Genomic DNA, 26,581 nt, shown 5'->3' on the forward strand with positions numbered 1-26,581 from the left:
GTTCAGATATTTATCTTAAAGTTAGTGATCTAACGGTTGATTTTATCTTTCCATGCAATCCTATTAAGACATACATCTAAGCAGTTATATAATGCAGAAAGTAAAGAGCGAAAATTAAATCTTACGATATTACAAGGCTTCGGGATGGGGGGTACATAACCAATAAAAGGGAAGTGCGGAAAGTAAAGGTGCGGGAAAGTAAAGTCCTAGTTAAAAGTATTACAACCTCGAAGCAATTTTATAATTATATAAATATACGAATAAATAAATAGTGGGCGAGGAGATTCTACGGACACATCAGGCTGAGTTGGACTACACTCAGGATGTTCTTCCTCGGTGTCGTGAGATAGCTGACACGGGCCGGGGAGCCATTGCAGATGGTTTATTCCCTGAGGGGTCTGATAGAGGCGTGTGCTAGATGTTATGATTAGGCTGACAGAGGAGGCATTTCTGTACACTAGACATCGTGCCAGGACTGGTGGAGCACTTGACGTTAGGGGTAGAACTATCAGAGGGCGTGGTGGACGTAGAGGCGGAGGCGGAGCCAAAGGCAGAGGAGATGCGCTGGATGATGTCCGACATACATAGTAGTGATTTCAATGATGTACTTCTTTTTCATTTTTGTATGTTATTTTGATGATGAATTTGACATTATGACCGATATTATTTATACGATGTATTTTTATTGGTCTACCTACTTTTGTTTTTAAAATGCATTACTTTAATTTTACATTTTTGTAATAAAAATTGAGTTTTGGAGTGAAATAAACATGATTTTAAAAAAATAGCAGACTGTTCCGTAGGTGCATCTACGGAACACTCTGTTTTCACCACATTTCGTAGATGCATCTACAGAAGGATTGCTGAATTGAAAATAAGATGAATTTAACTGTGCTATACTATGTTTTAAACGCTTCTGTAGATGCATCTACGGAAGAAGACAATTTTTTTTGCAAAATAAGAGTGCTCCCGAATATGTATCTACAGAAGCAGGGGCAAAATTGAAATTTTGCACGGTAGATAAGAGATCCATGAGGTGGATTCAGAAGTTGTCGATAATAATACATCAATAAAGAGTAAAATAAAAATGAAAAAAATAATTTTTAAACATTAGAATGCATATTATAAAAAAAAAACTAAATTCATTGTACCTTTTAATTAATATAAATGTTTTTTTATTATTAAAACAATAATAATTTATAAACACTTTCCAAAATTAAAGAAAAAAGATTTTTTCTGAGTCAATGCCATCCAATAAATTATTAAAAATGTATAACTTTTATGATAATTATTTTTAAAACCATGCTGAATGCTGATGAATGATTGCGTGGACATAGATGATAATGATGAACATTTCACATAAAAATGCATAAAATTAAAATTTACTATTAAAAAATAAAATTTAGTAAAAAAGTTTTATTTTAATTGTATTTCTTTATTCAATGTATTTTAATTGATCACTCCCTTAGGTTTAGGCAAGTTTTTGTTTCGATTAGCCTTAAGACTTATCCCTTGTTTATTAACCAAGCCACATTACAACCTTGAAAAGCCCTTGTGATTCTTGCTTTTATATCTTCAATGTGATTTTTGGATGAATGCATAATTTAATCTTTTGTTTGCAAGATTGTTGGATGAGTGTTAAAAGTCCTCCACCTTTGTGTGTTCTTCATCCATTGATGAAATTTTGCTAGGTGTGATTCATGATGTGAGCATGTATTGTGTTAGAATGTTTGGTATGCTTTTTGTGCTTAGGATTCGTTTCGTTTACATGTTGTCGTTGTAGTATAGTGGTAAGTATTTACTTTGTCTATACATTTTTGTGTGAGCCATACATTTGTTTTTGGTTTTCAAAACTTGTTGATTCACAATTCTTTGGTTTATTACTTTTGATTCTTTGATTTATTTGACATTGTTTGAGGACAAACAAAGTTTCAAGTTGGGGAGAGTTTGATAAGTGTCAAAATGTCGATGTTTTGAGTATGTAAATAGTGGCACTTATCGATACTTTTGTTAATACCGTTTGAATAATTCCCCGTTTTGTGTATAAATACGTATACTTTGTGAATAATTGTATTTTCATATACTTTTATACCATTTGATAGTTTTTCCTTTATTTTTATAGGTATTCATGCTTATTGGAGGCTTGTGGAATAAAGTGTCAAAGGCACGGCTTCGATTTCGCAGTTTTGGTGAAAGCCCGCTTAGCCACCATCAAGCGGACTTCCATAGGCTCAAAATAAGGATGACCAAAATCATCATTTTGGGTTCCATTCATTCATTATTGGATAGAGCATTGAATAAGCTTTCCAACGCTTCGAACCGGGCGCAATTCGGAGTTACGGTTCTCGAGTTATGGCGAAAACAAAATCTGATTTTTAGCAGACTCCGCTAAGCGGAGGGGGTCCGCTGAGCGGAGCCAAAATCACATTTTTAGGTCATGGGTTGGGTATTTTTGAGTCCCAACACCATCAACTTCATTCTTAGAGTAGAATTGGCTTAGAAAACAACTTCGGAGGTTGCATAAGGATGATCGGGGGTGGATTGAGCATCAACCGGAGCTGACAACCCGCGAGATGTTTGGTTTATCTCTTCTATTCTCTGTGTATTTCTTTTGTGTTGGGTTTGTTTGTATATTTACTTGAATCTTATGTATATTTACCGATTATAATGTTATGTTTAACTTACTTTACAAATCTGTGTTGATGTTATCCTGGATTTTTGCTCTATGCTGGGGATTTGGGTTGCTTTAGAGATAAACTTCTTGAATCCTTATCTAGGATGATTATCTGTTAGTTTCTGAACTCTAGAGATAGATTTAGAGCTAGCATTCACTGTGGGTATCTGTTCTTAATGCTTTCGTGTTTGAGCGGCGCGCGAGAGATCGCCGACGCGAGAATATGGATGTTCTCGTGACTTCGCGTTAGAGATAACCTTAGTTGTGAGATGATCTCGTTTGTGCTCCAGAGATGGACGCTTATGTGAGAGATACGTGATGACATAGATGAGTATTGTAGGTTGAGTATAACGGGTTGGTAAGTGTATGTTTGTGAAGAGTGAATATATTTACATTCCTGATAAGTTATTTCTCTTCTAAGAATGTGTTTATTCTTTTCTTGTCTATATCTTTGTTTATTTTTTTCTCATTCAAAGCCAAGCTCGAAACCGTAGAAACTGTTGAATGGCATCTCTCCATCTCTGTGGACGATAATTCCCGGATCAATACTTCCCAATCTTTTTTGTTGCTTGCCCTATACTGCACTCAACAATTGATTATGCTAATTCATGCATCCTTTTCATAATCTAATTGCATAAGTATGTTTGTCATGGCATGTTAATCGTTTCTGGAAAGTTAATTGTGTTTTGATGCGTGTTTGAGCCAGATGCCATAGCTAGGTTTTCAAAGCTCTTTTTAGGGCTTTCTTCTACAGGTAAAATTGGCCTCCATTAATGGCATGGATGAACTCGTGAGGTCTGGACGAACGTATCCATGGCCTCGCGAAGAATTTTTATTGCGTTTTGCTTGAATTCGTAAACACAGGTTTGTAGCGACGGGAACTGTCCGTAGGTAAAAACCTTTTGCAGGCCTAAGACGACGGCCAACGGTAGACGATGAAGAGGTGGCACGCCCTCATTGACCAGAACGCGCGCGTAGGGTTTCTTTCAAAATCCAGGGATCGTGTGCATTAAGACATATGCGCTATCATGCTCCCTCATCGTTCCAGCCATCAGATCCTCTTCCTTTCAGATCCAACGCGCTAAGAGCTGAGGGTCTACCATGGTCTTGCTACGCTTTGCCACATAGGATCAATAGCTAAGTTTTCCAATTTTTTTTTTTAATTATATAACATATTGCTTTTTTTTTTTTATTTATATATTGTTTTTTTAAAAAATTCTTTTAAATAATTTTTAATCAAAAAATTCATTCTTATTTTCTCTTTTTTTTCTTTCCTCATAAAAAATATTAAAAATAATTATTTTTATTGTTATTTGATTTCAATTAATTTAAATTGTTTAAATTACTTAATTAATTATAAAGATTTTTATTAATTGATTAAAATACATAATAGGGTCAGGATATTTAATCGAAATTTTATTTCGGCCGATTTAATTAATTAGGTTAAAAACCAATAATTAATTAATTTGTTTTTTTAATCATAGTTAACTTGTGCCCTAATCAGGGTTTACGAGGATCCTTCCTACACTAAAATTTTTTCCCTTTTCTTTGTGCAGTTTTTCAGGGTTACCATCAGGGTTCTTCCGATTACGCGCCCCGTCAATCAAAAAGCTAAGTCCTGATTCTTTATTAATTTAAATATTTATTTTTGCCTTATAAAATACATTAGGGTTTGCCTTTAAATGTCAATGAACTCCTCCTACACTTACCCTCTTTTTTCCTTGCCTTTATTAATTTTCAGGGTTAACCAACCGGTCAAAGCTCGAATGTTCGGTAACCCTAAAATTCATTCTATTTTAATTATTACTTGTGTCAGACATATTGCTCTATTGGGATTTGTTTACTGCTTTCTATCCCCTTCCCCATGGCTTATTATGTAACTACTTCCTGGGTGTATTGTGTGGCCTTGAAGGCACTTAAAACTGTTATGCATTATATTATTACTGCGTGGTTAGTAATTTTAGGGCGTGAAAACCTTGAATTGAACTTAGAATAACTAATTACAAAATAATTATTTAAATTAATCACGTGATTGTGCACCCACACACCTTTTATGGTAACCTCTCTTGTTGCCTGTTGCCTGTTGCCTTGTTGCCTTTTGTTTTCAGTGCAGAATAGTCAAGTCCCTCAAATACGAGGACGCCTCAGCAATGTTGCCCTCAGTTCATTCTTAAGATCATAAGTCCCAATGATGCTGCCTTCGATTCGCTTATATGATCTCGTCCCTCGAAGTTGCCTACGAAATGCTGAGGTGTCCTCTGGTTTCCTAATAATGATGACTATTCTGATCCTTCCCTTAGACTACCTGCCCTCTCTATGGCAGGGCCAGTCTTATGGCGAACGATAATTACGACGACCCTTTAACCTCCAAACAATAGGACTTCCTACCCTCTTATGGTATGGATAGTCCTGAAAGGCTAAAAGAATCTTTTTACAAATATCAAGGTAATTTGCCCTTAATTGCATGCTCTGGTTTAAATTCCTTTTTCTACACTTTTCTCAAAAACTCCAATAAGGCTACGCTCATTTACGAGCTAAAGTCCTTATTTTCTTCTTCTACATTTCTAAACTTTTGGTTTCAAAAAGAGCAAAGCAATTAAGAGCCCATGGATAACCATGGATACAAAGGGTGCCTTACACCTTCCCTTTGTATAAATTACCCCCCGAACTCAGTTTTCTTTTAAAAGGTTTTTTTCTGTTCTTTTAGCCTTTCTATAATTTGGATAAAATAAAAGTCGGTGGCGACTCTTGCTTACCGTACATTTCAAATAAAGTCAGTTCACCGTATTACACATCCCATGCATCTCTCACGCACCAACGAATTGGCAAAAATGCCCTCCAGCTTCCGTAGATGCATCTCCAAAAGCACACATTTTTTTGTTTAATGTTGTTTTGTTCCGTAGATGCACATACGGAACACTTCCGTAGATGCATCTATGGAAGTGTTTGAAGTTATAACTCGCGTCAGACCTTTCCCCTCCCTCATTCTCCTCATTTCAAACTCTCTACTCTCAAACACTCTCAAACTCTCTCAAACCCACATATCAAACTTCAAATTTCTTTCTCCCAAGTTCGGCCTACATTGTCAACATCAAGTGTCAACACATTCCATTAAGTTCAAATCTCTATTTAATCGGTAAGTTTTTGACATTTCGAGTTATTTTAGAGTATTTGTAAAATCGAATTAGAATTCAATATTTAGGTGTAGAAATGATTAGATAGTTTAGAGAAAATATAGGTGTTGTTTGATGTGTAAAACGTATGATCAAGCCACAAAAATGGAGTTTTTTAGTGGCTGAAACAATTGAGTTACACCATTGTTGTGTTTCAGAGCTTCAATGTCTTCCGTAGATGCATTTACGGAAGAGATGAACGTTAGGACATTCCGTAGATGCATCTATGGAAGCACCATAGTTTTTGAAACTAAGGTACTTTCGTAGATGCACAGAAGGGTAATTTTCTGTTTTTCTTTTCTTATTTATATATAAATACACATTATCTAACTCGAGATTATTTGTATCATAATGCAGACATAATGACCCACGGCACGGATAGGGATATTCATGGGAGAACTACACAACACGCAACCGTGCAGCGAGAACGGCCGCGTGTAGTATCTCAGGTCACTGATGGAGCTGTTGTTCCACCTGATGCACCTTCTTCATCTAATACACCCACTCCCGCCAGGCATTCTCCATCACCCGTTCTAGCTCGGCCTTTTCCATCTGCTCCAGTCAGGCCTTCTTCGTCCATTCCACTGGATTTTACTTCCCCATCTACTACTGCACCAGGGAGGCCTCAGGATGATGTTGATCATGAGATTTCCTCACAAATGCCACCCCCCGCAGACGTCGTCGGGGCAGTTCTTTTGCTTCTACTGCTGTGCCACCTCCAGAGCTGCACGAGGATGATCTGATGTTTGAGTCTGTATGGTACCCGGGGACCTTGTAGACGCATCCCTGTTGACTAGGTATGTAGATCATGCAACCACGCGTATCTGGGAGGGAGATGTAAGTTTTCTTTGGTAATTACTTATTAATTTATTTTCTTCAGTTTCTGACCTTACTTATTAATAACCGTTTTTATTTTTTAAAAATTTCAAGAGAGGGATCCCTAGAGGTTCTACAACCATGCATGAAAGATCAGGGATCTCGCGTAGCTTGACGAGTCGTGGTTCCATGAGGTACTATCAGCTTCTGGCCTGAGGGACCTCTGTCAGCTCAACTACGGGATGATACATAACGGGATGCTGGCGGCATTTGCGGAGAGATGACATCTAGAGAATTCCTCTTTTCATCTACCTCACGGTGAGATTACCATCACTCTTGATGATGTGGCATGCCTCCTGCATCTAATCTATCAGGGGTATCCTCCTTAGTCACGGTAGGATGACGAAGGAGGAAGCTCAAGAGATCCTGATTGCTGAGCTGGGGGCTGATCCTGATGAGGTGGAGAGCACCTGTGGGGCCCACGTCAGATTTAGCTTCTTGTAGCAGAGGTGTGAGGAGGAGCTCCTTGCGACACATTAGGCTGCTGGAAACGAGGTGGAGGATATACACAGAGAGCGGGCGTTGAAATGTTACTTCCTATATTTGATAGGCACTCAGATCTTTGTAGACACGAGCTCATCGTACACAGATATCGTCTATCTGACGTACTTATCGGATACATCACGTATCCACGAGTACAACTAGGGATCAGCTATACTGGCGTACATCTCCTATAGACTCGGAGAGGGATGAACATGGAAGGTAAGGACAGTTGTCTGCTATACCCTTTTGGTGGTAAAAATCTTATACCCTTCTACTTATTATATATTTCTGATAGTACGTTAAAATAACCGTGTTTTTTTCAAAGGTTGGATACTACAACACTTCCTAGAAATTATTGACCGAGGAGAGGTTCCTAGCTACATTAAGCTCATGTCGCGTGCTAGTGTATTCAGCCCCCGGAAAGGGAACCAGGTGACGGATCCTTATAGGCACGCACTTGATCGCATGACTGCCGAAGACATACGTTATGACTCCTATACTGAGTACCGTGAGGCGATTCCGTTTGATGAGATATCACTATATACTGGATGGTTGGCCGCTAGCTCGACCATTATTGTACGTTATATTCCGGAGCGCGTCATGCGTTTGACTACGCACAGACGATACCTCGCGACCCTATAGTTTATGCTACTATCACCATGACTCGTCGGCAGTTAGATGAGGTCTTTGTAGACTGGGAGCATCACATGGTTCATGAGGAGGCTCGGGCGACAATAACAGAGCACGAATGGAGCTATGTTGAGGGGTACATCTCCTGGTACTACAGAGTGTCACACCCGTACATGCTTCCCGCTACAGATGGAGATCCGCCCAGACCAGCTCACGAGGAGATTCTACGGACGCATCAGGCTGAGTTGGACCACACTTAGGATGTTCTTCCTCGGTGCCGTAAGATAGCTGACACGGGTCAGGGTGTAACACTCTATCTATTTTCATAATTTAATTTAATTAATTTAAATAAATTATGGGGAATTATTTGGAATTATGGAAGACTATGAGGAATTAAGCAATTGGGCTTGTGTTGTAGTTAGTAAAGAGAGGGTGCATTGGTAGGCCCTATTACTAATTAAAATAAGTTTATTTCAATTTTAATAAAATAGGAGGAGTTGTGGAATAGAGAGGGTTACAGCATTTTGGGAAAAAAAGAGTCTGAACGTGAAAAGAGAAGAGGAGTGGAGAAGGCGACGCGAGGAAGAACGAAGAATCAACCTTCAGGTAAGGGGGGACTCTTCCGTTTATCTTCTATTATGGGATTATAGGTAGTATGATAGAATTTGATCGTGTTATTCGGATCAATTGGGTTGTGCTTAGGTTGTAGAAATGTTAGGTTTTGGGAGGATTGATGCATAATGATTATATTGATCATGTATTGGTGATAATTGGATGGTTGAATGTATTATAATGTGTTATAATATGTGTTATTTCACTGTATGCGAAATCTGGTTGGAATGAGATTTGTATGGTAGTGATTCGGTGAAAAGGGGGACGAAATCGCAGGCTGTTTTCTGCTATTCGGAGCGCAGGAAATCGCCAGTTCGCGCCGCGTCCAGGAGTTGGCGCCGCGAACTGCTTGGCAAAAGGCCAGGAAGTTTTGTTATGCTCAGTACGCGCTGCGAGAGTATGGTCGCGCCGCGAAGGCGTAGTTTCTTCTCGTTCCGCACCGCGAAACCTTGTTTGCGCCGCGAAGGCGTAGTTTCGATTCGTTCCGCGCCGCGAACGTGTGTGGCGCCGCGTGCTGTTAGTTGTTGCGACAGGTCATTCTGGAAATGTTTAAAAATGTGTAACTTTTAAACCGTAAGCCGGATCTTGGTGCCGTTTCGAGCACAGTGAAGCTAATCAAATAATTTATACAATCAAATGGTGTTTTGAGCTGTGGTTTGAATCATTTTAAAAACAATCGATCTTATTTGTTGTGGTGGGATATGCTTATAGGTACACTAACGAATGTCTTACCTGTATGATGTTGTGGTTATAACTGGTGTTTATTATACATGTATTGTTGGTATGAAATATGTGTTTTACTGATGATTATGACATTGATCGATGTATGTGGGTGATGAGCATGTTATGGTTGATGCATGCATTCATAATCATTTGTGGCTGGTCCTTGACGATGGTGGATCAGTAGTAGCTAATTCCCATTGTGTGGAATTAGTGAGTGGGTGTTGCCGTATCCTTGACGATGGTGGGTCGGTGAGTTGGGTTATCCCAGATTTTGGTACCACATGCATGTAGTTGCATTGCATTAGGCTGTTTTGATGTTATAACATGAATGGAAGATTGTCCAATGTTATAATATGTGTTAATTTGGTTGTTTGCTTACTGATTGTATGTTTTGAATCTGATCATAACTGTAATTGGGTGAATTGCATGTGAAATGATATTTTATTATCTATATCTTATAACATTAGTTAAATGTGAATGAGACTCACCCTTACTGTTGTTATTTTTCAGATTAAGGAGTAGCTCTCGTACTTGGTGAGGATTAGCTCGTCAAGTAGTTCGTTAGAGTCAGTTGGGTCCGTGTCATGCTCTGGTCGTGTAACACTGGGGGCGTCGTTTAGAGTTACTTGTTAAACTTTTGTTTTGGATGGATTTTATGTTAACGCCTTAAGTCTGTGACTTGGCTGTTTGTTATTCAGATGTTAAAGATAATTCCGCTGTGTTAAACATGATGATCTGAATAAATTTGATTGACGTTCTCTTTTATGGCATGACATGAGTATTATTGTTTAATTATTTGGAAGTTGTAATGCCCTTTTTCATGTTTACTCTGATTATTATTTATTATTTATGCGGGGTATTAGAAGGGTGTTACAATAGTGGTATCAGAGCATTGTCGGTCGTTTGAGTCAGAGTCTTAGTGTCGGTTAATCCCTCGTATACGATTAGTGTAAGGTTGACACTGTCGATACTTCTTGTTCTAATAGATATTGTTTGATATTTAGCAGAACAATGGCCGGAAGAGGAGGAAGAAACGATGATGCTATCGCTGAGGCTCTGGGCATGATTGCTGGTGTGCTGGGAGGGAATGCCAATGGAGCTGGAATTGGTGCTGACAGGCAGCTGAATAGTTTTCAGAGGAACAACCCTCCGTTGTTCAAAGGCACTCACGATCCCGAAGGCGCCCAGAAGTGGTTGAAAGAGATTGAAAGGATCTTCCGGGTGACTGATTGTGACGAAAATCTGAAGGTGAGATATGGGACTCACATGCTGTCTGAAGAAGCCGATGATTGGTGGATGGCTAGTAGGGACGAACTGCAAGCTGCAGGTGTTGCAATCACTTGGGCTGTGTTCAAGAGAGAATTCTTGCGGAGGTACTTTCCTGAGGATGTTAGAGGCAGGAAAGAGATTGAATTTTTGGAGCTGACACAAGGTAACATGACTGTGCCGGAGTATGCGTCTAAGTTTGTGGAGCTAGCAAAGTATTATGTCCACTACAATAATGATGAGGCTAGTGAATTCTCGAAGTGTGTTAAGTTTGAGAATGGTCTCCGCGATGAGATTAAACAGGGTATCAGATACCAGAGGATTCGCAGGTTTGTCGATTTGGTTTACTGCAGCCGAATCTTTGAAGAGGACAATATTAAGCTGAAGTCGTCGCACTCTCGCGAGTTAAGTCGACAAGAAAGGGAAAAAGCATATGGATCGTGGTAAGCCGTATGGTAAGGGTAACCAGAAGGCTGGAGGTTGGAAGAAGCCTAGTGGGGGAGACTCTAGTGCCCCTATCAAGTGCTTCAAGTGTGGAGAACCTGGACATCGCATTCACGAATGCAAGAGTGAGGAAAAGAAGTGCTATAGATGTGGGAAGGCAGGTCACATTGCTATTGAGTGCAAAGGGAACACGGTAACTTGTTTCAACTGCGGGGAAGAAGGTCATATCAGTCCTAAGTGTCCCAAGCCGAGGAAGAATCAAGCTGGTGGTAAGGTATTCGCCTTATCTGGTTCAGAGAATACTCCAGATGATCGGTTGATTAAAGGTACGTGTTTTATCCATGGCACTCCTTTAATTGCAATAATAGATACTGGGGCAACTCACTCGTTTATTTCATTGGATTGTGTTAAACGACTGAATTTGGAAATATCTGAGATTAATGGAAGTATGGTCATTGACACTCCTGCGTCGGGTTCAGCGACTACTTCGTTCGCTTGTTTGAACTGTCCAATTGATATTTTTGGTAGAGAATTCGGAATGGACTTAGTGTGCCTTCCGTTGGAACAACTTGATGTTATCTTGGGTATGAATTGGTTGCAATTTAATCGGGTTCATATCAACTGTTTCACGAAAACGGTTATTTTCCCCGAAGATGTCATTGTCGAGGATTTAGCAATGACCGCTAGACAAGTGGATGAAGCCATGAAGGGCGGGGCCGCCGTGTTTATGTTGATTGCATCCATGGAAGTGAAGAAGAAATCAGTGAGTAGTGATTTACCAGTAGTATGTGAATTTCCAGAAGTCTTTCCAGAAGATGTAAGAGAGTTACCGCCAGAGAGGGAGGTAGAGTTTGCTATTGAGTTAGTCCCTGGGACTAGTCCTGTGTCGATGGCGCCGTATCGTATGTCGGCATCTGAATTAGCAGAATTGAAGAGTCAACTGGAAGAGTTACTGGAAAAAGAATTCATTCGTCCTAGTGTGTCACCGTGGGGTGCACCGGTGTTACTAGTGAAGAAGAAAGAAGGTTCAATGAGGTTGTGTGTGGATTACAGACAACTCAACAAGGTTACTATCAAGAATCGGTATCCCTTGCCAAGGATTGATGACTTGATGGATCAACTAGTTGGGGCATGTGTGTTCAGCAAAATTGACTTGAGGTCGGGATATCATCAGATTCGGGTGAAGACGGACGATATTCAGAAAACAGCATTTAGAACGAGGTATGGTCATTACGAATATACAGTGATGCCATTTGGAGTAACCAATGCGCCGGGGGTTTTCATGGAGTATATTAATAGAATCTTCCATCCTTTTCTGGATCAGTTCGTAGTAGTATTCATTGATGATATTTTAATATATTCTAAGAATGAAAAAGAGCATGCGGATCATCTTAGAGTGGTATTGGAACTATTGAAGGAAAAGAAACTTTATGCAAAACTGTCAAAGTGTGAGTTCTGGTTAAACGAAGTGAGCTTTCTTGGACATGTAATTTCTAAGGATGGTATTGCCGTTGACCCAACGAAAGTAGAAGCAGTGTCTCAGTGGGAAGCTCCGAGGTCAGTTTCCGAAATCCGTAGTTTCCTTGGTCTGGCGGGTTACTATAGAAAGTTCATTGAAGGTTTTTCAAAGTTAGCATTACCGTTAACTAAGTTGACTAGGAAGGGTCAAGCGTTTGTTTGGGATTCGAAATGTGAAGAAGGATTCCAAGAGTTGAAGAAGAGGTTGACTAGTGCGCCGATCTTGATTTTGCCGAATCCGGCGGAGTCTTTTGTTGTTTATTGTGATGCTTCGTTGTCAGGATTAGGAGGTGTACTGATGCAGAAACAACAGGTAGTCGCTTATGCGTCGAGACAACTCAAGGTGCATGAGAGAAACTATCCGACTCATGACTTAGAGTTAGCAGCAGTGGTATTTGTGTTGAAGTTGTGGAGGCATTACCTATATGGTTCGAGGTTTGAAGTATTTAGCGATCACAAGAGTTTGAAGTACCTCTTTGACCAAAAAGAGTTGAATATGAGACAAAGAAGATGGTTAGAATTTCTCAAGGATTATGATTTTGAACTGAATTACCATCCGGGTAAAGCAAATGTTGTTGTCGATGCATTGAGTAGGAAGTCCTTGCATATATCTATGCTTATGGTGAGAGAATTGGATTTAATTGAGCAATTCCGAGATTTGAGTTTGGTATGTGAAGACACTCCTACCAGTGTTAAATTGGGTATGCTGAAGCTGACTAGTAGTATTCTGGAGGAAATCCGAGAAGGTCAGAAGACTGATGTAGAGTTAGTTGATAAGTTGGCTCTGATTAATCAAGATAAAGGAGGTGAATTCAGAATCGACGAGAATGGTATAATAAGGTTTGGTAATCGTGTTTGTGTTCCTGATGTTGCCGAATTGAGGAAGAGTATTCTTGAAGAAGGACATCGTAGCGGATTGAGTATTCATCCTGGTGCTACCAAGATGTATCACGACTTAAAGAAGCTGTTTTGGTGGCCTGGAATGAAAAAGGAAATAGCTGAATTTGTCTATGCTTGTCTGACTTGCCAGAAGTCGAAGATTGAGCATCAGAAACCGTATGGAGCTATGCAGCCGTTATTTATTCCAGAATGGAAGTGGGATAGTATATCTATGGATTTTGTTTCCGGTTTGCCGAGGACGGTGAAGAATTGTGAAGCTATTTGGGTTATTGTAGACAGGTTGACAAAGTCTGCCCATTTTATACCAATGAGAATGGATTACCCAATGGAGAAGCTGGCTCAATTGTATATTGAGAAGATAGTGAGTTTACATGGTATTCCTTCGAGTATTGTGTCGGATAGAGATCCAAGGTTTACATCCAGATTCTGGGAAAGTTTGCAGAAGGCTTTGGGTACTAAGCTGAGATTGAGTTCTGCTTATCATCCACAGACAGATGGACAGACAGAAAGAACTATTCAATCACTAGAAGATTTGTTGCGTGCTTGTGTGTTGGAAAAGGGCGGTGCTTGGGATAGTTATCTACCCTTGATCGAATTTACTTACAATAATAGTTTTCACTCGAGTATTGGTATGGCTCCGTTTGAAGCTTTGTATGGTCGGAAGTGTAGAACGCCTTTATGTTGGTACGAATCTGGCGAAAGTGCTGTGATTGGACCGGAAATTGTTCAGGAGACAACAGAAAGGATCAAGATGATTCAGGAGAAGATGAAGACGTCTCAGAGTCGTCAGAAGAGTTATCATGATAAAAGAAGGAGGACACTTGAATTTCAAGAAGGAGATCATGTGTTCTTGAGGGTGACTCCTACAACTGGTGTTGGTAGAGCACTGAAATCAAGGAAGTTGACTCCGCGATTCATTGGTCCGTTTCAAATTTCGGAGAGGGTGGGAGAAGTGGCGTATCGTATTGCGTTGCCACCGACGCTTGCGAATTTGCATGATGTATTCCACGTATCACAGTTGAGGAAGTACATTGCTGATCCATCTCATGTGATCCAAGTCGATGATGTACAGGTAAAAGATAATCTGACAGTTGAGACTTTGCCCATGAGGATTGAAGATCGAAAGGTGAAACAATTGCGTGGCAAGGAGATAGCGTTGGTCAGAGTAGCTTGGGGAGGACCAGCAGGTGGGAATGTGACTTGGGAACTGGAAAGTCAGATGAAGGATTCCTATCCAGATTTATTTGCCTAAGGTATGTTTTCGAGGACGAAAACTATTTAGTGGGGGAGAGTTGTAACACTCTATCTATTTTCATAATTTAATTTAATTAATTTAAATAAATTATGGGGAATTATTTGGAATTATGGAAGACTATGAGGAATTAAGCAATTGGGCTTGTGTTGTAGTTAGTAAAGAGAGGGTGCATTGGTAGGCCCTATTACTAATTAAAATAAGTTTATTTCAATTTTAATAAAATAGGAGGAGTTGTGGAATAGAGAGGGTTACAGCATTTTGGGAAAAAAAGAGTCTGAACGTGAAAAGAGAAGAGGAGTGGAGAAGGCGACGCGAGGAAGAACGAAGAATCAACCTTCAGGTAAGGGGGGACTCTTCCGTTTATCTTCTATTATGGGATTATAGGTAGTATGATAGAATTTGATCGTGTTATTCGGATCAATTGGGTTGTGCTTAGGTTGTAGAAATGTTAGGTTTTGGGAGGATTGATGCATAATGATTATATTGATCATGTATTGGTGATAATTGGATGGTTGAATGTATTATAATGTGTTATAATATGTGTTATTTCACTGTATGCGAAATCTGGTTGGAATGAGATTTGTATGGTAGTGATTCGGTGAAAAGGGGGACGAAATCGCAGGCTGTTTTCTGCTATTCGGAGCGCAGGAAATCGCCAGTTCGCGCCGCGTCCAGGAGTTGGCGCCGCGAACTGCTTGGCAAAAGGCCAGGAAGTTTTGTTATGCTCAGTACGCGCTGCGAGAGTATGGTCGCGCCGCGAAGGCGTAGTTTCTTCTCGTTCCGCGCCGCGAAACCTTGTTTGCGCCGCGAAGGCGTAGTTTCGATTCGTTCCGCGCCGCGAACGTGTGTGGCGCCGCGTGCTGTTAGTTGTTGCGACAGGTCATTCTGGAAATGTTTAAAAATGTGTAACTTTTAAACCGTAAGCCGGATCTTGGTGCCGTTTCGAGCACAGTGAAGCTAATCAAATAATTTATACAATCAAATGGTGTTTTGAGCTGTGGTTTGAATCATTTTAAAAACAATCGATCTTATTTGTTGTGGTGGGATATGCTTATAGGTACACTAACGAATGTCTTACCCGTATGATGTTGTGGTTATAACTGGTGTTTATTATACATGTATTGTTGGTATGAAATATGTGTTTTACTGATGATTATGACATTGATCGATGTATGTGGGTGATGAGCATGTTATGGTTGATGCATGCATTCATAATCATTTGTGGCTGGTCCTTGACGATGGTGGATCAGTAGTAGCTAATTCCCATTGTGTGGAATTAGTGAGTGGGTGTTGCCGTATCCTTGACGATGGTGGGTCGGTGAGTTGGGTTATCCCAGATTTTGGTACCACATGCATGTAGTTGCATTGCATTAGGCTGTTTTGATGTTATAACATGAATGGAAGATTGTCCAATGTTATAATATGTGTTAATTTGGTTGTTTGCTTACTGATTGTATGTTTTGAATCTGATCATAACTGTAATTGGGTGAATTGCATGTGAAATGATATTTTATTATCTATATCTTATAACATTAGTTAAATGTGAATGAGACTCACCCTTACTGTTGTTATTTTTCAGATTAAGGAGTAGCTCTCGTACTTGGTGAGGATTAGCTCGTCAAGTAGTTCGTTAGAGTCAGTTGGGTCCGTGTCATGCTCTGGTCGTGTAACACTGGGGGCGTCGTTTAGAGTTACTTGTTAAACTTTTGTTTTGGATGGATTTTATGTTAACGCCTTAAGTCTGTGACTTGGCTGTTTGTTATTCAGATGTTAAAGATAATTCCGCTGTGTTAAACATGATGATCTGAATAAATTTGATTGACGTTCTCTTTTATGGCATGACATGAGTATTATTGTTTAATTATTTGGAAGTTGTAATGCCCTTTTTCATGTTTACTCTGATTATTATTTATTATTTATGCGGGGTATTAGAAGGGTGTTACACAGGGAGCCATTGCAGATGGTTTATTCCCTGAGTGGTCTAAGTAGAGGTGTGTGCTGGATGTTATGATTAGGCTGATAGAGGAGGCATTTCTGTACAGTAGACATCGTGCCAAGACTGGTGGGGCACTTGACATTAGGGATAGAGCTAGCAGAGGGCGTGGTGGACATAGAGGCAGAGGCGGGGCCAGAGTAGAGGAGACGCGCTGGATGATGTCCTACATACACAATAGTGATTTTAATGATGTATTTCTATTTTATTTTTTATGTTATTTTGATGATAAATTTGACATTATGACCGATATTACTTATACAATGTATTTTTATTGGTCTATCTACTTTTGTCTTTGAAATTCATTACTTTAATTTTACATTTTTGTAATAAAAATTGAGTTTTGGAGTGAAATAAACATGATTTTAAAAAATAGCAGACTGTTCCGTAGGTGCATCTACGGAACACTCTGCTTTCACCACGTTCCGTAGATGCATCTACGGAAGGATTGCTGAACTGAAAATAAGGTGAATTTAAATGTGCTATACTATGTTTTAAATAGGAATGACAAGCAGACCCAAACCCGTGGGGCCCACCCGCACCGAACACGAGTCAACGTGTGTGTATGTGCGCACGCGCGTGCGTGCGTGAGTGTGTGTGTGTTTGCGTTTTCTTACGGGTTCGAGTTTGAGTGAAAAAATTCGAAATCCAACGGTGTGGGCGTGGGTGTTATTTTGTCGCCCGAACAGTATTTGGGTTTGGATGCCAACTTTGGGTGCGAATTTGGGTAGTGTGAAATCCGCACTCTACCCGACCCGTTGCCATCCCTAATTTTAAACGCTTTTGTAGATGCATCTCTGAAAGGAGGCATTTTTTTTTTTTGTAAAATAAGGGTGCTCTCGGATATGTATTGGTGGATAAGAGATCCCTAGGTGGATTGAGGAATTGTCGTCAATAATACATTAATAATTAGTAAAATAAAAATGGAAAAATAATTTTAAAACATTAAGCTGCATATTAAAAAAAAAAAAAGCTTAATTTATTGTACCTTTTAATTAATATAAATGTTTTTTTATTATTCAAACAATAAATAATTTATAAACACTTTCCAAAATAAAAGAAAAAGATATATTCTGATTTCTGAGTCAATCCCATCCAATAAATTATTAAAAATTTATAACTTTTATAATAATTATTTTTAAAACCATGCTGAATGCTGATGAATGATTGCGTGGACATAGATCATAATGATGAACATTTTACATAAAAATGCATAAAATTAAAATTTACTATTAAAAAATAAAATTTAGTAAAAAAGTTTTATTTTAATTGTATTTCTTTATTCAATGTATTTTGAAGAGGTTAATGAAAGTATTATAAAGAGTTGTTTTTTTTGGCGTGGCTTCTTCACTCGACCGTTCTCTTTGTTCATACAAGGTTGCTGTTGCTGATACATAGTTGAAAAACCGCAGAGTGATAGTTCACTCCTCTCATTCTGAAATGATCAAGTCTAAGGGCTTTTGCTCAACCAAAAGTCCTTTGTGGATTGCAGCTTTCTTTTTCAAACAACTCAAGAAAGCTCAAATTTTTGATGCTGACATTTCTTCTTTTGTGGGTTAGTTTTCTTTATCCCTGACCCTTTTTCTTGTGTGTTGCTTCTGGAAACAACATTTCATTTTTCATTCGGAAATTTCAGTTTTTTATTGTTTTTTTGCTTCACTGAGACGCAATAAAAATGGTTGGTTGTTTTTTAATTATTATGTTTTTTTTAGTTTTCTGTGTGTAATTTGTTTATTCCCAAGAGAAATGATTTTTTTTTGTTCATTTTGTTGTTACTTATGTTTTGCTGAGTTTGCAAGTGATCTGGAAATTTGTGATGAAAAGGGGCATGACTCATTAGTGAGAAAAGAATGTTTTTTTTTTTTTTGTTAATTGTTTGATTACAAAATTTGTGATTAGGAGAGTGTTTTACAATTTTCTTCATGTTATTGTGTTTATTTATGTTTGTGAATTTGGTCAAAAAAGGGTTACATGCAAATGATGTTTTTTTGTAAAATGATTGATGTAACTCTGCAGATTGGCCAGTGAAAACCTGTGGTGCTGTGAATCATTTTAATTGTCCTAAGATGTCCTTTAGTATTTTATGTTGAATATGTATTTGTGTTGTTGTGTTTGTTTGAACTACCATATTGTTTAGGTTTCCCGGTTGTTGAATGTATAAATATGTGAGGGCAGCCTCACCCTGGGGTTGAGATCCAAGTATATTATTTAACATGGTTATGGTATCAGAGCCGAGTTAAGGACTTCAATGTGGGCATTTGGCCCAGCGCCTCTCTAGGCGTGAAATTTGGTGTTGAAAATGTATCTGTGTTGTTGGAGTCTCACATTGCTTAGGTTCTCGAGTGTTGAACATATTTATGTAAGCATATTTAACAATTTACATGTTTATTATTTGGACTGAGTTTTCATGTTAGAGAAGATCTGAAATGATGGATGTGGCCACATAGATGGTTTTGAAGAAAATGGATCTGATCTCTATTGAATGTGTTTGAACATAGCGATAAATACAAGTTAACATATCGGTAGCTTAATAACATGACACAAACCAAGTGAAAATCTATTCTCAGATCTTTTGTTTAGATTTTCTTCTGTCATTCCGGCCGCTTTGCGGCGCTGTTATAGCAGATTATAGCGGAAAAACCCGCAATATCGGCCGATATTCACCATTACGGCGAGCCCAAAAACCACCATGTATTCCGTCATAGCAGCCACGGCGCCGCTATTTGATAACACTGATCCTGATTCAAAGGAAAGAGTACATTTGCAAATGGACTCTAGTATCCTATGTTTTTGGCACAACCCTTGCAGTAATCCAGAAACCACAACGGTTGACATCACACACAAGCTATAGAGATATGGCTAAACTAGTCCTTATAAAGCTTTTGCAATCTTCACCTGTAGAGCTAGCTTTTGAAGATATCAAACATCAATCGGAGATATGGTCTAATTTGTTGCGTGTTATACGGCCTCGGCAAATCCTCATTTATAGACCTAACTAAATATTAACATTGTAAGAGAAACATTTGTATTTTAATTTTGCTTTGCTGGGTTACATTTGAAATATGTTTATTTGATATATCTCCTTCAGGGAAAGATCCAGACCGAAGCAAAGGCAGTTAATATTTAGTTATTATCGGATTGGATTTGATTTTGATAAATTTGATCGAATTTGGTTTTTATTTGGTTTCCTTTTTTTTTCTTCTTTCTTTCGAAGTATAATTTATTTATGTTCATTTATAGTTTTATTGTTTTAAGCCGTCTTGTCTATAAAAGTGGATGATTTCCAGGATTGATCATAAACTATTTTATTCTATTTTTTTCGTCTTGTCTGATTGATTATATCTAATTATATTCGTATTTTGTAAAATCCAGCTAATATGTTTTGCAACTTTTACCTTCTACAGACAGGATTTTGAATCATGAAATAGATACCGTTTCTTACCGAGTACTTGCATATCTCCTTCTTGGTGTTGTTAAAATATACTCAAAAAAGGCCGAGTATATGCTCCATGATTGCAATAAAGTGCTCTCTGGAATCAACAAATTTTTGATCAGTACAAGGAATAACACACCTGCCAAAACCGTGGGTATATCTTTTACTATACCGAAAGTATTTAATTTGGATGCTATCGAGCTTGGTGTACTTGAAGATACTTCCAAGTAAGGTTTCATTAGTTTCAAATTTTTAATTGGCTAGGGAAGTTTGTTTTGGTTTGTAAGTGTCTCATTACATTACATGTCTTATGTTGATTTCAGATACCATACTGCTCCCCCAGAACAAATCACTCTTAAAGGTATTAAAGTTTTTCAAAATTTTCTTTTCATAGTTTGTTTAATCTTGTCCTAATGTTTAAGTAATATGCCGTGAAATGAAACAGAGGTTTTGCCTGATACTTGGGGATTCACAAAGTTTTCTCACGAGACGGTATGTGTTCCATAGTTCATACTTGGTTTTACATTATTGTTTTTCAATCCTTTGAGAAGTATCTGAATGGTGCGTTTTCCCTTTTATTTTCTTTTTCCTGCTTGTATATCTTTTACTGATTGCTTCCCAGTTCAAGCAAATATTGCAACCTAGAATCATAAGCTCGTAAGAGGTTAAGAGTTAATTCGAGAGTTTGACAACATTGGTTAAGAGGCTTAGTTGTTAGTTAGATATAGAATAGTTGATTGATTCATTAGTGTGTGAGTTGGAGAGATAGTTAGGGTTTGTTTGGTTCAACGAATTGGAGGCGGTAAGAGAGATTTTAATGAAGAAAAAGTGTAAAACTATATATTTTCACCCTAGTAACATTTAATGTCATATTAAATAAAATGGTATTTATGTCTATAGAATATAATTTAGCAAAAACAACAGCAGAAAATGTTTAATAACAATTTTCTTACAACATCTATTGAATATAATCGGATAGAGATTTGTACGTAATAAAGTTGGAAATCTACATTAGATAGCGAACTACGGTCAGACATGTATAGTAATCTGCAGGGTATGTTTAGTAGATCAGAAGAACCATCAATGAATGACAGAAAAGTACATTGACGATTTTTGTGATTTGCAGTTTGATGATTTTGGTTGTGGCGAAACGAGCAGCTCTCTTGAGCATCTTATGACAGAAAAGTACATTTCTCAATTTTTTGAATTTTTAAAATTTTTAATTCATGTTATTGAATATCTTTTGAAATCATTACAGATCTTCTCTTTTGAACTTATTGATTTTGTGATATGTTTTGCAGTGTTCTTCAATCTCAATTTACGAACATTGACTTTGAAGCTTTTCCATCGAGTAGTTCAATTAATGTATTATCTCAAAAAGTTAAGCCATCTGAAGATGAGTTACCTGAAAAGAGTAGAATCTCTCAAGAGCAATCAATTGATTTCAGTATTTTTTTGGGAAGACAGAATATGAAAGCTGACGAGCTTAATACTTTAAAGGAAACACTAAGATTGTTATGCGAAATACCTGAAGAAATTGCCGACGTTGGTGAAGCAATAACCTTTCGAGAAAGTAGAGAAAGGTCTCAAATGCATGAAGAAATTGTTGATGTTGGTGAAGCAATAACCTTTCGAGAAAGTACAGAAAGGTCTCAAATGCATGAAGAAATTGTTGATGTTGGTGAAGCAATAGCCGTTCAAGAAAGTACAGAAAGGTCTCGGGATGATGAATCCTATCCAAAAGAAAATTTTCATCATGACGAGTCATTTGTTGTCAAAGAGAGTGTCGGAGAGCTCATTGAAGGGTCTATTGAAGAGCATTGCATTGAAGAAAATTTAGCATGTCCAAAAAAGGTTTCATTTGGAGATGTAAAATCTAGTGTGAATCCTTCTGTGTCGACGATTATTGACGTTACTCCTCAGTCAAAGTTTCAAGGTGGCTCCATTAGAAGGCCAAAACCAGGTTTATAAAACCATTGTTTTATAGAATCTTTGAAAATGCAACTTCTTAATGTTTTTCTTCATTTTGGGTATGTAGTTCACTATTCTACCTATTTTCATTTCATACTTAAAATTCTATTTTGGCAGGTGCTACTACATCAGAATCTATGCTGATTCCAACACCGGATGCAACGGAATGCGGCCGATTATCAAAGAAAAGAAAAATTGTTTTTGATGAAAGGATTGTCTTACCAAACAAGTATGTGATAATAAATATAGAAAATATTTCAACCATCCTTTTCTGCTAATATAGTCTACGATTTTATTACTTTAAGATACACACGAGATACTATGAAAAAGATGGCTAGAAAAACAACCCAGTATGACTTAACACACTACATGTTGAACCATTTCAGGGAACTTAAAAAGCGCACACATGATACAAGCGACTTAGTCTCTGTCCGAAGACCAGTACTACTCTCTTTGCTTGATAAAGAAAGGAGATCTCAAATTTCCCGTCTTCCAGATAGATTTAACGAATCCTTGTTTCCTTGTAAGTTTTAATTCATAATTTTTTTTGTTTATAAAATTTACATCTATACTAACATTGTTTTGCGGCAGGTCACTCCAAAAAGCTCCAGTCTCTCTTTTCGATTAAGAAAATTAGAATACCGGACTCTCTGAAAGTTGTAGAAACGCCACAGAGTTTAGACGTGTCTGAATCCCAAGCTGTTGGCATTCTGGAGCATATCGAGAATGGCCCACAAATCCCTCCTCAGTGTTCAGATTCCATTGGAAATGTGGAAACTGTTGGGAAGTTAAACGTGTCTGATTATCAAACTTGTGGTAGTTCTGACATCATAGCAACTGCTCCAGAAACTCCTCCCCTGTGCCCAAATGCTAATGTTCGGTCAGTTAAGCCTCTAGAGCAAACTGAAGTTCAAAACTCAGATGACTTTGGGCCTTCAAGTCCCAACGAGAGAGAGCAATCTTCCGAAAAGAGTGATACTATGGCAGAAGAGGTAATGAATAACTAAACCATGAAAGTTCTGTTGATGTTTGACATACTATGAATACTTTTTAATACATCCATAATTGTCTCCACACAATTAACCTATAGAAAAACTAAATTGCAGTTTAACGCCGTGACTTCAAATTCATATGAAACATTGGAGAAGGAGCAAAGCTTCACAACGGATGAAGATCTTGATCTGATCAACGAGGTAACAGATATCGTCTATTAAGTTTTCCTTATGTTCCACATTTATTCTTGAGTAGTTTGCGTGGAACTAGAATGAACAGAAGCCACTGCCAGCATCTGGTTCATTGCTGTCCGGGCAGCAGCCGACGCCTGGTCTCATTGTGGGGGCTTCTGTTTGCCGTGACCACACCTAGTCCATCACCAGGACCGCTGCTGGTCTATTTCTGAACACCATATAGAGAGTAATGGAGAAAATGATTTATCCTTACTTATATTATGTTTTTTGCAGGAGATAAGTTCATCCGAAACTGAGAATTCAAAATTGTGTAAGAACTCCATAAAATCTTGAGTTATAAATTGTAAAATATTTTATTAAATTCTATGGCCTGTCTAATACTGACTGCATGGTTTATTGATTATTTTCCTTACGACAGCCGGGTGGTCTGAGCGAACAAGGTGAGATGATGGTTATTGACTTTCTGAATATCAACATTTCTATTATTGTGTTGCAATACCGGTGCTTATATTTGTCTTCTATGACGATGTACAGGAAGGTTGCATCTTACTTGCACAAGAATTTTCAACATCTAGAGAAACAAAAAGAGGCGGATGCTGTGAACTTGTCACAAGTTTCACAAGGACGAAGCCGGAAAGAATCGGCCAGGCTATTCTATGAAGTACTGGTATGTTTAATGCGTTTTAGATAAGTTTTTTACGAAAAGATTCGGTGTCTTAAACCTTGTTTGCTGTTTAATATATTTCAGGTTCTGAAAACTACAAATTATGTGGATGTACAGCAAAAAGATGCTTATGGTGATATTGCAGTTAGGAAACTCCCTAAATTTGATAAAGCTTTTGGAGTTGATGGGCATTTGAACTGATAGATAGTGCAGTTAGAAATAGAAAGTTGATAGGAAATAAGTAGAATTTTACTTAAACAATACACTTTTTCAACTGTATATTTATAATATACAGCATTACTTATAAGTTTATATGGGTAAGGTAATACACTCTGCCACAATTTTCCCTGTACAGCAATGGCAGAGTTAGAAACTCCAAATTGCAAGAGAATCTTGTTCGTTTTTCAATTAATTTTGGTTACCATATTAATTATTTTTTATACTTTAATAAATGCTCCAATAGTTTCTATTATAAACTAACCTAAAGATGGGATGTCATGCGACATATCCAGTAATTAATGCACCTAGCTTCGATTAGTTTCCATTATAGACTAACCTAAAGATGTGAAAAAAATAGTCGTTATAAACTCTATCTCGACCTATGAATTGTCGGGAGCCGATTTATTCTTCATTTTCAACCATTTCAACAATAACATGCTCCTTTATAATTCATTAGTGACCCTTCATCTTGATCATCATAAACTTTTAGCCAAGCTAGTATTCTATGTCCATATTTTCTAGATCAAATATCTCTCTCTATCTCTCTCTATATCTCAAACATGATTTTTATCCCCAAAATTAAAACCTTGTTGGACTTTTGTTGCATGTGTAAGACAACTTTACTCTTAGTCCTTGCACCAATAAAGCAACTGTTGGACTATCCCTCCTATTTGGAGAGGCAGAGGCCCAATTGGATGTGGGTTAGTGGCCCATATGTGTGTAAGTCTTTGATATTGTCCAACAAAGAGGGATAGAGTTTAAGTGTGAAAAACAACAAGAGAAAAGGAAGAGAAGAGAAAAAAAAATCAGCCCCACATCAAAATCCGCAGTTCTAATTTCAGCACTCTTCAGTCCCACGAAATTGAAGCTTGCGCAAAATCCAAAGGTCGAATCATCCTGAAATTTTGACACAACGCTCATGACTTATAAGAGCACATTCTGAATGGTGGTGATTGGATTCAGAGCTTTCTAAGTCGGACTGTCGAGTCGATCTTTGAGGTCATAATTTCTTGGTGTTTTTGGGTTGTTTTGTTCCTCTTGATTCTTGTTGTATTCCAAGATTGATTGCAAATCTTGATGATGTTAATGTATACCTCTAACTAGTGTTAAAGAGAACTTTGTTTGTACCCATTATTAATTATAGTGGAGATTTTAAGTGGTCTACGGGTCCCGTGGTTTTCTACTCCTAGTTAACTGAAGTTTTTCCACGATAAAATTGTGTTGTGTTGTTTGATGTGTTTTTTTTATTGTCATTGCATGTGATATTTGAAAGAGTTTATTGTAAGAATTCATGATATCAAAGAAAAGGGAGAGAAAATTTTGAGAAATCCTGTATTGAAAATATTTGGAATAATACAAATGAATGAGTTAGTATACAAGTGACTATCCTTTGTCTCTTATATACTAATTAACTAATAAGCCTAATTATCTATATTTCAACAGCCTCCCGCAAGTTGGAAGGTTTTCCCAACACTTCCAACTTGAAATGAGTAATACAAAAAAATACAATCAAAGTAAGAAAAAAAGTAAACGCCAAAATGGTAAAATGGAAGTGGTTGAGGTGCATAACTTTTAGATGTCTTGGACCAACTTTAGAGCCCCTTCAAACTTTAAACTTCTTCCCGTGTCTCCATAACATTCACTCTAAAGGAATAAAAAAGCCTCCAATATTGGGGTTAATCATCTAAAAACCATAGGCAACAAAAAACATAACCATAAAGCAGAAACCTCAACTTAAGGTTTAACCACTTGTAGAAATTAACAATCCAACGCTTAACCATTAATAAGAAGCCAAAACTCAAGGCTTAACAACTAAACAGAAGCAAAATGCTTAACCACAATAGGGCATAAGCTAACACCAACAAGGCCATAAAGCTAAATGCTTAACCATCAAGAGGACACAATCACTCAAGAAAGAAGCACAACAAGTGAATGTCAAAAGATATAATGGCTACAAAGTGAAGCAAAAATACTCAAGTTGTACTAAAGGTGATTTAGAACATTAGAGGACCAACAATTCAACTAGAAAATCGATAAAGTAGCATGGTTGATGGCTAGAGAGTGAAGCAACAATACTAATGTTATGCTCCAGATGAGATAGCACATAAAAAACTAACTAATCAATCGGATAACAACCAAAAGCAACATGTACAAAGTAGGGCAACAAAGGCTGGAACAAAGAACCCGAATCATTATTTAATCTTCACAAATGTAGATACACCAAAACACCAATCACTAAGTGGAGAGAGAATTTATTTTCAAATAGCCAAACCAATATGTGAATGGTCTTTGCACATTAATAACCATGGTGTCAAATCTCAACTTGCATTAGAACTTGGAACTTGTCTTAAAAAAAGCAGTTTTTCACAACAGCATGTAAGAATTGCATTCTATGAGAAATAATTTTCTAACTTCATCAACCAAATCCAACCATGTAGTACAAACTTTAATGAACTTGGTCACGTGTCCCACAAGCATCAAAATGATGAATCTGCAAAATAGTACTTATCCCTCAGAAATTTACAACTCAAAGTTGTCTTTAATCTTCATATAATAGCAA

The 26,581-nt window shown here is 37.8% G+C and overlaps 2 protein-coding genes across 3 annotated transcripts; both read left to right on the forward strand.

Annotated features, from left to right (window-relative positions):
• The first annotated feature begins 7,418 nt into the window (after window positions 1-7,418).
• On the forward strand, window positions 7,419-8,096 carry LOC131638792 (uncharacterized). Its single transcript, XM_058909335.1, has 3 exons — window positions 7,419-7,425; window positions 7,532-7,782; window positions 7,881-8,096. The coding sequence occupies exons 1-3, from the start codon at window positions 7,419-7,421 to the stop codon at window positions 8,094-8,096; spliced, it is 474 nt and encodes a 157-aa protein (XP_058765318.1).
• Window positions 8,097-17,880: 9,784 nt separating this feature from the next.
• Window positions 17,881-24,296, forward strand: LOC131638802 (sister chromatid cohesion 1 protein 2-like). 2 transcript variants are annotated; one of them, XM_058909349.1, is made up of 14 exons: window positions 17,881-18,102; window positions 19,952-20,207; window positions 20,304-20,341; window positions 20,426-20,472; window positions 21,107-21,165; window positions 21,282-21,943; window positions 22,069-22,180; window positions 22,338-22,474; window positions 22,543-22,943; window positions 23,058-23,144; window positions 23,412-23,448; window positions 23,557-23,578; window positions 23,673-23,805; window positions 23,887-24,296. In XM_058909349.1, exons 1-14 carry the CDS (start codon window positions 17,988-17,990, stop codon window positions 24,001-24,003), a joined length of 2,223 nt encoding a protein of 740 aa, XP_058765332.1. In that variant the 5' UTR covers window positions 17,881-17,987; the 3' UTR covers window positions 24,004-24,296. The 2 variants fall into 2 exon arrangements, with proteins under 2 accessions (XP_058765332.1, XP_058765334.1); XM_058909351.1 differs by lacking the exon at window positions 23,887-24,296 and having other exon boundaries at window positions 23,412-23,446; window positions 23,673-23,804.
• The last annotated feature ends 2,285 nt before the right edge of the window (window positions 24,297-26,581 follow it).

The sequence above is a fragment of the Vicia villosa genome, unplaced genomic scaffold (assembly GCF_029867415.1).
Source record: "Vicia villosa cultivar HV-30 ecotype Madison, WI unplaced genomic scaffold, Vvil1.0 ctg.002425F_1_1, whole genome shotgun sequence".
NCBI lineage: Eukaryota > Viridiplantae > Streptophyta > Magnoliopsida > Fabales > Fabaceae > Vicia > Vicia villosa.

What these genes read in the sequence shown, in the direction of transcription:
- LOC131638802 (XM_058909349.1), top strand. Translation starts at nt 17,988, where the DNA reads ATGATCAAGTCTAAGGGCTTTTGCTCAACCAAAAGTCCTTTGTGGATT. An exon ending in CAAAGTTTTCTCACGAGACG is followed by an intron (nt 20,473 to 21,106) that starts GTATGTGTTCCA and finishes TGTGATTTGCAG; the next exon opens with TTTGATGATTTTGGTTGTGG. An exon ending in ATCTTGATCTGATCAACGAG is followed by an intron (nt 23,145 to 23,411) that starts GTAACAGATATC and finishes TGTTTTTTGCAG; the next exon opens with GAGATAAGTTCATCCGAAAC.
- LOC131638792 (XM_058909335.1), top strand. An exon ending in CCGCTAGCTCGACCATTATT is followed by an intron (nt 7,783 to 7,880) that starts GTACGTTATATT and finishes ACTCGTCGGCAG; the next exon opens with TTAGATGAGGTCTTTGTAGA.